This window comes from Pungitius pungitius, chromosome 21 (assembly GCF_949316345.1).
Source record: "Pungitius pungitius chromosome 21, fPunPun2.1, whole genome shotgun sequence".
Lineage (NCBI taxonomy): Eukaryota > Metazoa > Chordata > Actinopteri > Perciformes > Gasterosteidae > Pungitius > Pungitius pungitius.
In genome coordinates, this window is record NC_084920.1 from 9803493 (window position 1) to 9816984 (window position 13492).

Sequence of the window (13492 nt, forward strand, 5' to 3'; positions counted from 1 at the left end):
GTAGTCCAGCGAGGGTGCTGGTAAACCTGCCAGATTTAGCGCACCAGAGGACAATAACAACGGTACTAATGCCATTAGGAGGAAGGTGAAAATGGATCATCTAAAAAGACAACAAGCACTCGATGTTAAAGAGAGGAAGTTCAAAGGCTTTGAAAAGCAGGAGGGCAGCACAGGCTCTATTAGACTCTTCATAACATGATGCCGATGATCACAATAAAGAAGACAAGGATGAAGATGATGACAGTGATTTTGCCGTCGTCTCCTCCTTGTTGTGATCATATACAGTAGATTGTGCTGGATCCTCTCCATACGGCTGCTCAGTGATGTACTTTGTCTGCTGGCACCATCACCTGGGATAAAACTTTACTGCAGCTCTGCTATCACTGACAAAATCCACTTGTGTGTGAAATAAATGTTAAGATCCAGTCAAATGACTGGGGAATGAATTCCACATTCTGCAGACTTTATGTTTCTCATATCTCTGCTGTTTTCTCTACCAGGTTGTTTATTATTGTCAGAATTGATGGTATAATTTGAAGGCCAGAGTGTTTGATGCGTTGCCTTTGCTCTGGGACTCAGTCCCTGTGAAGACCTGCCAACCAGCTAAACATCAAACAACTTCCCTACAGAACTTCTCCAATGCCTTTCTTTTTTTCTCCCCCCTTCGCTCCTTTCACCTCTCTTTCTCTTCACCTTTTGCATCTTTCTATTGATTTTCTGTTCAAAAGTTATTGTATTTTTCCTCTCCTCGTATCATCTGTTTTCGACATTTCTCTTTTTTTCTCACTAAGAACAGATGGCTCAGTTTCATTCTTTATTAAAGATATTTAGGAGGGTTTTAACTTATCTTTTGTAAAAGTTAGCCAACGTCAGCTAAATCAGATGAACGTTTAATTTGAAGAATGGCCTCCCCTCTGTCCTCACGCCACCTCTCACCTTTTTTCCCTTTGAGAAAGACATCAATCAGAGAACAGGACAATGCTACCTTTTCTTGGTCTACGTATCACATTGTTCTCAACCCTTTTACACACGTGACCGCCTGCAGAGGGCGCCATTGTAGAGGGTTTGTCGCGTGCTTGTCCCTCGAGTTACGGAACCTTTCTAAAAATTTGTTTCCACTCGTTTCACTAAAATGTGACGCTTCTTTACACTTCCGGGTCGGAGTTTACTTCACACATGTGAGAACTCAAGAAAACCGACTCGGAACAGACTACAGCAGGTTTCTCCTCAGGTATTTCTTGTAATTTACTTCATAATCTCCAGAAGATTTAACATGTGTGTAACATTAGCTCTTATCCCTGCAGAAAAAGACCGGAAGTCAACGTTACAGCCACACTGTTATATTAGCATGTAGTTTGGCCCCTCGCTCGCCACACACACACACACACACACACACAGACGTAACTTAAAGACAAAGGTGTGCCCCAAAAAAATAACAAAACTACTAATAATGAACATTATAACGTTAGTCCGGCCACACGGATATATGTGGTTTCTTTGGTAAAGAGTTGCCAGAGGCCGCACTCTTTATATCAGTCAGGTCAGCAACGTGCTTCTTGAATTTGTTCAGTTATTCATTTATTTATGGCTTTACCTGGATTTCGTTTACGTGCCTCAATCAATGTTCATAAATGAATATGAAAAAAAACGAGAGAAAAATAGAAGAAAAGGCCATCAAGCAGAGAGGGGATGTTACTTAATATAAAGAGAGGTTCCAGGGCATTGTAGATGCGCTTAAGCCGGTGAAAATTAGGTTCCATATAACTACATTATATAGAATATATCCTTTGGTCAATGGTCCTTTTTTATTTGAATTGCTTCACAATGGTATACTATAATCCATCGCAAACGTATGAATCATTAAGTGTCGTTAAATTCCAGCGTTTTGATCTGAAATGTCACATACCATAATATCTCTGTTATAAGTGTGGACTGAGATGTCCTGAAGAAGAGTATCCTACATTAATGAAAATGTCAAAAGTTAGTCTAGCATGGACTTTTCTTCATGTTTTCTTTCTCCTCACGCTACTGCTCTGTCAATAATCTAAAAGATTATTTCACATCCCTTTATTTCTACGTCCAGTGAACAAGATGGACGGGAAAGTGAAGGAACAGAAGCGGCATCAGCAGAAGCAGAGTGGACCAAAAGCAGAGAGAAAGAAGCTAAAGAAGCAGGGTGGCTCCACGGAAGAGGATGCACGCAAACGCAATCCCAAAGCGTTCGCCGTCCAGTCGGCCGTCCGCATGGCCAAGACTTTCCACAGGTGAGTCCCATTAGGCGTCCGAGATGCAGAGTCCATTCTCTATTCCTTCAACGTAGTTAATCAAAATTAGGAATCATTTTGTAAATTCTAGGGCAGCTCTAACGCTTTTCATGGACTTTCTTTTCTTTTAGGTCCCAGGACATAAAGCTAAAAAAACATCACATCCCCCTTGTAGACCGGACTCCCCTGGAACCACCTCCGATTGTTATTGTAGTAGTAGGACCCCCCAAAGTAGGAAAAAGCACCCTGATCCGATGCCTGATCAAGAACTTTACTCGACAGAAGCTCGGCGACATATGTGGACCAGTAACCATTGTCTCCGGTAAGTCTCTGCATGGACAGGGTCCATTATGAGCGCTCTGCTGTTAAAGCGGTAGTTTATGGGTTTTGAAGTGCGCTAAAAGTGTAAATCTGTGGGAATATAGCAATGTTAATCAGTAAGAGTAATACACTGACTGTGGAGAAGTACCCCTCACAACCACACTTCAACCTAACCTAAACTATCCGGTTGAGATATGTCCCCTGTCCGACTTTCAGTTTTGTATAGAAAACGTTGACTTTCTTTGATTAAAATGGCTGACGTGTCCATTCGCTTTAAATAGAAGTTTTATTTTGGATTTTTCTTGATATTATGTTGGCGTAATGATTTGATTTAACAGTTTTCTTTATGGCGATGCCTCTTGGATTCTTTAGGAAAGAAGCGCCGTCTGACTTTCATGGAGTGTAGCAATGACATCAATACAATGATCGACCTCGCGAAAGTGGCTGACCTGGTGAGTTTTTCAAAACATGTTGAAAAGAGCCCATTTCATAAATATATGGGGGGTGGATTTTTTAACTAAGATATTCTTTTTATATTTTATTTTGAGAATAATGTCAATTTCATGGTATGTTCAAAATGTTTTTGAAATCTTATGGGGTTTTTTTTCTGGCCCTAAAATGTTCCCAAAGCAGTGAGATGTGAAGTACTATCCCACAATTAAATATTCTTGTTTACTTTGACACAATGGACACAAGGTCTATGGTTTTTATTTTTGGCACAATAAAATGAAAACAGAAATGTCACTTATAAGTGACACGATGACACAAGTGACACAAGGAGATTCATTCATTCGTTCAAATCAAATCATTCGTTGATTTAATACAGCACAATGACTACGTTGTGGATGGAGCCCAGAGCGCTAAATAATGTTCTATTAACATTGAATTAACCAAATTTTTTTCCCTTCCAGGTTTTGATGCTGATTGATGCCAGCTTTGGCTTCGAGATGGAGACTTTTGAGTTCCTCAACATCTGCCAGGTGCATGGCTTCCCTCGTATCATGGGCGTGCTTACTCACTTGGACTCCTTCAAGGACAACAAAGCGCTGAGGAAGACCAAGAAAAACCTCAAACATCGCTTCTGGACCGAGGTGTATCAGGTAAATGCAACATCATCATCCCCTCCGCTGGTCCCTGTCACTCAAATGCAGAACTGTGAACTGTGAACATTGTAACCCCAACAGGGCGCCAAGCTGTTCTATCTGTCTGGCATGGTGTACGGGGAGTATCAGGCTCAGGAGGTGAAGAACCTTGGACGCTTCATCTCGGTCATGAAGTTCCGTCCTCTGGTGTGGCAGACCTCCCACCCGTATGTGCTGGTGGACCGGTGAGTGGACCTGAAGCTGCGTACTGCTCACGTTAATGCCATCCAAATGTAGGCAGCAGGTTAGCACTAACTGCTCTGTGATCTGTAGATTCATATTGTACATATCACATGTTTATCCACACTCGGATGTGAGTTTATGGACAGCATATCCTCATGTTGTTATTTTTAGGTTGTATACAAATTCAAGTGTAGTACTAATATAGATTTAAATGTGCATTGGTAAACACAGGTTTAAGTAAGACCCCGAGCCAGTCCATTCTACTGTAGTACAGGTTTGCATGAGGGATCACTCATCAAATCAAATGAATATCTACTTTGAAGGAACAGTATTGTGTACTTCATGCTTTTCCTGTGTACACACGTTTTTCCTTTTCATCTTAGTTGTCTCTTCATTTCAACAGTATGGAAGACCTAACTGATCCGGATAGGTTGAGGACGGACCCCAAGTGTGACCGGACGGTTTCACTCTACGGCTACCTGCGAGGGACATTTTTGAAAAACAAAGGCCAGGTCCACATCCCAGGTACATAAGCACAGTTCTTCTTTCCTACCAACTTGAATGCCCTCTAAAGCAGAGAAGTTCCAAAATTTTCAGTATATATAATTTATGTGTGCTTTTTATTTTTTGTGGACGCCCTCTGCAGGTGTTGGAGACTTCCAGGTGGGGGACGTGAACTTCTTGCCTGACCCGTGCGCCCTGCCGGATGCTCAGAAGAAGAGAGCGCTTAACGAGAAGGAACGTATGCTCTACGCACCAATGGCTGGTGTTGGGGGGGTCGTATACGACAAAGACGCAGTGTACATTGACCTGCCGGCTAGCCACGTCGATCATCAACAGGTGTGTGTGTGTGTTTGACGCGAGTCAGTGTTTTTTTCTTTTGTCAGTATTGGCCTGTTTTATCTGTTTCTAACTTCAAATGTGATTTAAAGTAATGACTATTACTGTTTTTCACTATCGACTCCTACCCCCCCGGTACAGGAGGAGGTGCGGCCCAACACAGAGCTGGTCCAGTCCCTCATTGACACACATGCCACCCTAGATGAAAAGATGGCGGCCAGTAAGGTGTCTCTGTTTAGTGGTTCTGCCACCCTGGAACCCGCTGAAGAGCAGAGCAGGTGAGACGCCTCACAGATGACCTCTTTGGTTTGCTGTTTTGAAATAAAATAGGTTGCCCATGTGAATTGTGTAGATCAGAGGAGTTTTTATTTGAGAGGGGGGGGGGGGGGCTCAAATGACCGATCAGCGTTTCCAACATTGGGGTGGGGCAAGGAGAAAAGGTGACCATTTTTCATGTGACCTGACAAGCCCTGGCCAACCAGCGCTGAGATCTCGACAGCGTCTTGATTTCCCTCCACCTTTTCATCCTTTCACTCCAAGTCAGTGGCGCTGAATCTGCTGACTTTACAAACCCTCTCTGCGACGGTTTGTTAAAAGCAACCAGCCAAAAATTGAACAACTTCCTGAGAATTTGGTGGTGTGTCCCCACCAACATGCAGGGTTTTTTTCACCACTTTCATCCACATGGACTGCCACAAACAGCAAGCATCTTGCCGTAGCTTTACAATTTTTTTGACTGTTCCTATGCACATAATTTGAGATGCATGTGAAAACGTTATTGTATTTGACAGAGACATCTCGTTTTGTTTGTGTTAGAGAGGAGGGCGGCCTCGAGGAGAAGTGTGTCTGGGACCCGACCACCCAGAGAAAGAGGAGGAAGGTGGTCTTCACTACGGAGGAGGAGGAAGATGTCAGCGGCTCGAGTGACGACGATGAGGATGGTGAAAGTGAAGACAGTGACCAGGAGGAGCAGCGGAAGAATGAACATGAGGAGAACCTGTCCACATATCTCAAAGAGGTGAGAGCCGAATGTGACGAGACAGAAAAGACTGTCACAGACGCTCCACCAGTGAAGAGACCAAAACTGGATGAGCGGAAAGGAGAAAGTGCCGAGGTGCCGGCGTTTGCTGACAGCGAAGATGACCTGGAGATGAGTGAGGAGGAGGAGAGTGGAGAAGAGGGGGAGGCCGGGAGAGCAGGAGACTCCGGACACTGTTCTGAAGAGGAAGAGAGCGAAGATGGAGAGGAGGAAGATGACGAGGAAGAGTCTGAAGGTGACTTGGAAGGAAAGGGAAAGGCAGCAGACGCCACAATGGACGAACAAATGGCAAGAGAGAGTACGGAGGAGGAAGAGGAGGAAGGTAAATATACTCCTAAATGAATCCTGAATGCAAGTAGCTAAACGCTGATGGAATTTAGGGCGGCTCTACTTCGCAGTGGCAGGACGTGTCTTTTATTTTATTTTATTGAAAGCCTTTCTTGTACATCTCAAACATTGCACTGTTATTTCTAGTTGGGTTCAAATGTGCTGTTTAAAGTTTGTGGTGCACAACTCACATCTGCTGGCTACGGTCATGGAACGTATAAAGCTCCTGGAAACATTACATAAATGTTCCTTCTTTCCTCAGAGGGTCTACGGTGGAAGGAGGGTCTGCGGCAGAAAGCATCGGAGGCGTTTCTACGGCAACAGCAAGCTGTTCCCAATCTGAGAAAATTTGTTTATGGTTCAGGTAGTGTGAGGCTCCTGTTATATACACCATTACTAAGTATGCATGTTCATCCTGTTTCAAATACTGTAGTGATTTACACAGCATCAGTTTGACACCAGTATGGTCAGCTGTCTAGTTTATCTTTGAGGCAAACTACAGAACAACCAAATTTAGAAGCTATGCATTCATTCATATTTAGGCCTTTCTTTGCAGGTATTGGACACCACCACCTTTTTCTGTGTCCATAAACAATTTTCTTTTTTTTGTTTCCAGTTGTCAAGGCAGATGATTCTGAGGATGAGGAGCAGGAGCTGGGGGGGCTGTTTCGTGTCAGCCGCCCTCAGAAGAGCAAGAAGTACCAGGCGAATGCTGTCGACAGCTCTCGTTTCAACTCGGACACCTCCCACAAGTGGGACCAGGAGGAGGTACAGTGGTCACTGATGAAGCTCCTTTTTGACTGCAGGAGGTCTGGTCGGGGGGAGCACTTTTTGACAGGAACCTTGAATTGGGGGGGGGAGGCATTTATGTTTCCATTACACGTAAAGCTTAGCTTTACTGGTCTTCCCGACCAATTTCCAAATTGGCTTTTTCCATAAGGTTTATTTAACTCAAACGCTTTGAGTTCCTTGGAAAGTATTCCTGGGACTAAAACTAAATCAAAATGCATCCCTATTATACAAAGCTAGTACCTTTTTTTAGGACTAGCTATTTTTCTGTTGGTATCTGAATGGTTCTGAAGGGTTTCTGTTTTTCCAGATGCTGAACTCCATCAGAGACTGTTTTGTTACTGGGAAGTGGGATGAGAGCCAAGATGCTGCCACACTGCTGAAGGAGGATGGTGAGCGAGGAGAGCCAAACATCTGCATCTTCATGTAGGGGACACAAGGGGTAGCTGGGTCTCTTCATGAGGCCCCTCAACGTTGAGGCGTGTTGACATTGCTGCTTTTGTTGTTCTGCTGTGTCTAGAGGAGCTGTATGGAGACTTTGAGGATCTGGAAACGGGAGAAGTTCACAAGAACCCAACTGGGAAGCAGAATCGGGCAGAGGTACATCTTATATACACCAAACCCTGGTAATGGAGTTAATATCCAGCATTCTAGTAAACTCTAAATGGATTCTCAATTTATATATAAGATGACAAGATTTTTTTAAAGCAATCTGGTTTCCGTTTGTACTTTAAGTCATTGACCAACGTTTACCCACTGGCTGCTTCTGAGAGTGCTTTAGCTTTTTGTTGGTTTCAAATGAGCTCAAACAATCCGGTGGAACACGTCATCATCTGTTGTAGTTGATCAGAGGCGTATTGTCATCACACGTGTAGATGGCTTCAGAGATGTGTTCCAGCTGTCAAGAATATAATCATGGCAAAAATATAGATCGCAATAACATATCATGATTTTAATTGAACTAATTACTTTCCATTCATATTTTGGTGATTCTTAGTTTAGACTTTAAAAATAGTTTACTGTAAAAGCAGATATTCAGTGGAGTCTGTAGATGTGAACTCAAAGTCAGTACCACTCTTCAATCTCATAGTTTTTACTCTGTACATGAATCATTCATGTACCAAACTATGCCACTACTTGAGTGCACTGTGTGTTTGTTGCTATTCTCAACACCTTAAATCTGCTCATTTGAAACATTGAATGGGTCCCAAAGTGAAAATATTCTACTTATTTTCTGTGTCTTCCTGTTGTTTAGAGCTTTGACATGGAACCAATTGTGGTTTAAGTAGCCCAATTTGACCTGATTTGAATTGTCTGTTTACAGCGGATGATGCATTGTCTTTGTTAACTTTTGACCAGCAGAATGGTGAGAACCCCGATGGTGATGATGATGATGATGATGACGACGACGACGACCATGAAGAAGCTGTGGTGAAGATGGATGACGACGAGGTCCAGAAGAACAAGCGTCTGGAGAAGAAACAGAGGCTGAAGGACAGATTCAATTCGGAGTACGATGGCGGAGACGCCACGTACTTTGATGACCTGAAGGAGGAGCTGCAGAAGCAAGCCGAGGTACCTCAAGCGTCCTGAGGTACATTAAGAGTGTTGTTTATAATTCATACATTCATAGCTTATTTCTCCTCTTTCTGTCATCAGCTGAACAGGGCTGAGTTTGAAGGTGTGGACGATGAGACCAGAGTGCAATACGAAGGCTTCAGACCAGGAATGTACGTCCGACTAGAAATCTCCAGTCTACCCTGCGAGTTTGTTACCAACTTCGATCCCCATTATCCCATCATCCTCGGAGGTCTGAGCTCCGCTGAGGGCAATGTAGGATACCTGCAGGTACGTTTGGTTTTGACTAGGTACCCTATCTAGTTCAAGATGGGATGAATTAAATCTATAGATGATTACATTTTAGCCAATGATCCTGTTAATGTTCTTCATCTCATTTTTTAGTGGAGAAGAGATGCTCAATTAAATATGTGAGAAGGAGAGCTGTTTAGCAGGCTGTGTATGTTCATGCAATGTCAGTAATATTTATATACAGATGTTACTTGGACTTTAGTTTAAATGCAGTGATGTCAGCCTAATATGGGTGACATAACTGCATTTAAACTCTGCTTAAATAAGGTCACATTTTCCCATCATTACTTTGCACAGTATACTATTCTTTGTTTTTATCATCATACTGTAGTCCTCAGAGGTTCTTCAAGCTCAATCAATCAAGCTTCAATTTAAATCTCTGTGTGCATGTCAGATGCGGCTGAAGAAACACCGCTGGTATAACCGCATCCTGAAGACGCGCGACCCCCTCATCCTGTCGCTTGGCTGGCGCCGCTTCCAGACCATCCCCCTCTACCACATTGAGGACCACAACGGACGCCACCGCCTGCTCAAATACACGCCACAGCACATGCACTGTGGAGCCTCCATCTGGGGTAAGACACGGTTACAGTAAATAGACTGTACAGTACACTTATTCAGGCTGAACATCTCATTCTGATTAAGTTCTTTCCATTGATGGCCGAAAACGTTCCCTCTACATGATGCCTATTTACCTCTGGTGGTCTTTAGGGTAATACAGCTCTATGTCATTGCTTTGATGCTCTCCTTTTATAACTTGACTTAGTCAAACATCTACTAAGGGACTAATAGATACCGCTCTATGAATGGTTGACCTTAGTTTTCCCTTCAGCAAAATATGTATGATATTAATCATTATTCAGAATCAGGCCTTAACGTTTCTGCAAGGAACCTTTTACTAGTTAGGAAACATCTCAATATAATACTGATGCCTCTTTGTGACCTGCAAGACGAGTCTGATTTTTGGCTGAATGGGAGTTATGCATGTTGACTAGAAACTCCTTCAATGCGGACTCTGGCAGCCCCGCTCCACAACAGTGGCGGGAAGCAGGGCCAGGAGAACCAGAAACAGATCTGTGAGGGCAGACTGGCAAAGCCTGCTGCTGTCAAATGAGAGGCTTTGTAAGGGGAGTCTGGCACTGGTGAACACCACCACTTTCCTTACACAGGCCTCCAAAATACACACAAAGGGGCAATTCCTCGGAGTATCTTTAGCTATAATCTGGATGAAGATGTTTCAGTCAATTTAGTGTGATACAGAGATTGGGTTTGGTTTGGCAACTTCAAGGAACAACTTTATCAAGATAGTAAAAAGTCTGAAATATTACAGCTATATTCCAATATATTTTAGAGATTAGAAAATGTAGAATGCAAACAAACAATTATTTTATAATTTTCCCAGAAAGCAGACGAGGTAAAAAAACATCATAGATTTCTGTATCTGATAATGATGAGCTGTATTCTCCCTCCCCCTCTGTGTCGCTGAAGGTCCTGTCACACCACAGGGCACCGGCTTCCTGGCTGTGCAGACAGTAGCAGGAGTAAAGGTAAGCCCCTCATGCACTCTAGTCCCACCTTCGGCATTCTTCAGATAACATGAAGTTACATATTCATCTGAAACCCACGGCAGGAACTTTTCACCTGCTACTTCGCCTCTGGGAAAGAGGCTTGGGTGTTTTGCTGGGCCAATAGCCACACGCCTGCAATGACGAATCCAGGCATATTGATATAGAAGGGAAAAAATAATACACAGTACTTAATACAATTCTCAATTTTATTATTTTGCCTTATTGTCATTTAATGCAGTTATTTGAATGATCATTAGAAAATAAAGGCTTGTTTTTATTTAAATATTTGCTTTTAACACTTTTGGGAGCATTAGTATTTTTTCTTATATTTCTGAGAAAACAACTTTATTCAACTTTCTCACGGAAACTACGTTCAACAACATGAAACGTAAGTGTGTCATGTTTGTTTTAGGCTTTTCTGTTTTCTTAGCTGTTGGCTCTAGTCTCATTGATTTCAATAGATCTGTTCACAATGTGGCGTTAGATCTGTGTTTCTAAAGCTTTAAATGTCACATTTCTGCTGGATACAGTTGCTAGCGATGGATTCTTTAGGTCCATCTATGGATGTAGTCAAAATGCTGATACAAAAAAATACAGGAACACACCTGGAGGGTACCACTTTACAACTGTGTGCACATTGTAGGTTTTTACAGTATTTTTTCTCTATACCTATATCCTATATCTGCATATCTATCTATGTAGTTCACTTATGCATTCCTGTTTTCTTTCTGCAGGCTAATTTCCGAATCGCAGCCACAGGAGTGATCCTGGACCTGGATAAGTCTGTGACTGTAGTGAAGAAGCTCAAACTCATCGGTTACCCCTACAAGATCTTTAAGAACACCTCTTTCATTAAGGTGGGGAGACTTTTACTTGCATTAAAGTTTTGTTGATAGATGGTAAATGGACTGTACTTCTATAGCGCTTTTATAATCTTCTGACCACTCAAAGCACTTTAACACTACATTCACCCATTCATACACTAATGACAGGACCTATTATACACAGTGACACCTGCCCATCAGTAACTTACATTCACACACTGTAGTGCAGCTACAGGAGCAAAATGAGAGGTTATACCACAAGAATACCACTGATGTGTTGTGATTGAGTGCTCTCTCTCTGTTTCACAGGGCATGTTCAACACTGTGCTGGAGGTGGCTAAATTTGAAGGTGCCTCTGTGCGAACAGTCTCGGGGGTCAGAGGTCAGATCAAGAAGGCGCTGTCTACGCCAGAAGGAGCTTTCAGAGCCTCATTTGAGGACCGCCTACTCATGAGTGGTGAGTGTCTGTTATGTTGGTATTCTGAAGAAGGAAAGGTACTTATGGACGATAAGTACCTTTCCTTCTCTGCACAACCATGAACTGCTTCTCAACGGACTGCTCTGTGTGTCTTGCTGCAGACGTCGTGTTCCTGCGCTCCTGGTTTCCGGTGTCTGTTCCTCAGCTCTACAACCCTGTGACCTCTCTGCTGCTGCCCGTCGGTCACAAGGACAGCTGGGCGGGCATGAGGACCCTGGGACAGCTCAAACACGACCTGGGCATCCGCAACAAGCCAAATCCAGACTCTCTATACAAGGTGGAGTAGACTCTGCTGATCAAATTAAAGTAGTGATTTTCACCGGGGGGGTTGTCATTTATTTTAAGATAATCATAATTATTTCTGTCGACCAACAGAATTGGTAATTGTGCGACAGACCTAGTGTCATTTGGCATGTTATCTGACCATAAAACAGAAATCCCAACTTTATGTGTGCATGTCCATCCTTTTCCCTTCCAGCCGGTGGTCCGAACCAAACGTCAATTCAACCCCCTACACATCCCCAAGGAGCTGCACAAGGCCCTGCCCTTCAAGAGCAAACCCAAACAGCAGCAACAAAAAGGAAAGACACCCAGAGATCTCCAGAGGCCCAGTGTGATCAGAGAGCCCCACGAGAAGAAGGTGAGCCGAACCTGACTCTACAGACTCAGTTGGGACTAAGCATTTGTTTATTTAATCAAAAAATCTAAAATCCCAAATAAGCCTCGGAGGGCTTTACTCTCTGTATACATGCAACATTCTCTGTCCCAGCATCCTCACATCGGCACCGGAGCCCCACCTCCACAGAAAATCAGACATAATCTAGTGTGTTTGGAAATCTTCATTCAACGATGTCATAACTGATCCCAGTCTGTGTGAGCTGCCTGATGACCCTTTAGGGAAACGTGACTCTTCTTGTCCCGTTCTTGCAGGTGGCGGCCCTGCTCCAGGCTCTCAGCACGGTCCACAACTACACGAGGAAGAAAGCCCATGCGGTGCAGCACGCCAAACACAAGGAGTTCCTGCAGCAGAAGGGGAAGCAGGAGGATGCCAAGCTGAAGAGACAGAAGGAGGCCCGGAAAAAACTGTACCGCGTCATGGGCCAAGAGGACAAGATGAAGCAGCGGTCCAGTCTGAAGGGGGCGTCCAAGGACGACTAACTCACTGGACCTGACTCACAAGGAAAAACCTCTGCAGACTGAGATGTTTCGTCTGCTCTTGGGACTGTTCACATGCGTTTCAGACTGTTTTCATTGTATTTTTTATATGTATTGATATTAAAGATCTGATGTAAAAGGAAAGCGATGTGACTTTTGGAACTTGTTTTAGTTGAGGAAACTATCGCCCTATGAACAAAATTATCTGTTTCTATTTTCAAACAATGTGTCACTTGTCCTCCTGATGGTCAATGGTTTTGTGGGTTAAACTGAGATCTCATAATACTCATAATTCAGGAGTTATAAACCAAATGTATAAAGTGCTATTCAATCAGCCACGTGGTAGTGCTACCACATCAAACAAATATATTATACATATTCAACACAAAATGTATGACTACAATATGTACAGTGAATGGGAGCAGCTTTTTGTGACAGCTAGCCTGATTCTTCTAATATACAATAGTTTGCCGCTAAACATTATTATTATATATTGTTATTATTTGTGGGCTGAGCAACTTCTGCCAAACATACAACTACTTTTAATTCTATCACTGTGCAAAGAAAGACCACAGTCGTTTTAGATTTTTATGAATATAGGTTTAATCTGAAAGTACGTGGAGTGTGAATTATTGATGTTGCTGCGGTTTAGGGGAAAGTGATTTGAGTTGTGGCGAAGCTCTTATTTTGAAG

At 43.1% G+C, this 13492-nt stretch overlaps 1 protein-coding gene across 2 annotated transcripts; it reads left to right on the top strand.

The window, feature by feature from the left end:
* Positions 1-1127: 1127 nt before the first annotated feature.
* On the top strand, positions 1128-12914 carry bms1 (BMS1 ribosome biogenesis factor). 2 transcript variants are annotated; one of them, XM_037463437.2, is made up of 23 exons: positions 1128-1231; positions 2084-2264; positions 2396-2586; positions 2958-3037; positions 3497-3685; positions 3770-3912; positions 4314-4435; positions 4557-4750; positions 4892-5028; positions 5567-6111; positions 6379-6480; positions 6733-6884; positions 7216-7297; positions 7426-7505; positions 8265-8480; positions 8565-8753; positions 9169-9349; positions 10263-10321; positions 11077-11199; positions 11476-11623; positions 11746-11921; positions 12123-12284; positions 12575-12914. In XM_037463437.2, exons 2-23 carry the CDS (start codon positions 2092-2094, stop codon positions 12800-12802), a joined length of 3672 nt encoding a protein of 1223 aa, XP_037319334.2. In that variant the 5' UTR covers positions 1128-1231; positions 2084-2091; the 3' UTR covers positions 12803-12914. The 2 variants fall into 2 exon arrangements, with proteins under 2 accessions (XP_037319334.2, XP_037319335.2); XM_037463438.2 differs by lacking the exon at positions 1128-1231 and having other exon boundaries at positions 8268-8480.
* The last annotated feature ends 578 nt before the right edge of the window (positions 12915-13492 follow it).

Coding starts and splice junctions, on each gene's coding strand:
- bms1 (XM_037463437.2), top strand. CDS start 2,092: ATGGACGGGAAAGTGAAGGAACAGAAGCGGCATCAGCAGAAGCAGAGT. Junction 3,913..4,313: donor CCGTATGTGCTGGTGGACCG/GTGAGTGGACCT, acceptor TCATTTCAACAG/TATGGAAGACCTAACTGATC. Junction 11,624..11,745: donor GGACCGCCTACTCATGAGTG/GTGAGTGTCTGT, acceptor GTCTTGCTGCAG/ACGTCGTGTTCCTGCGCTCC.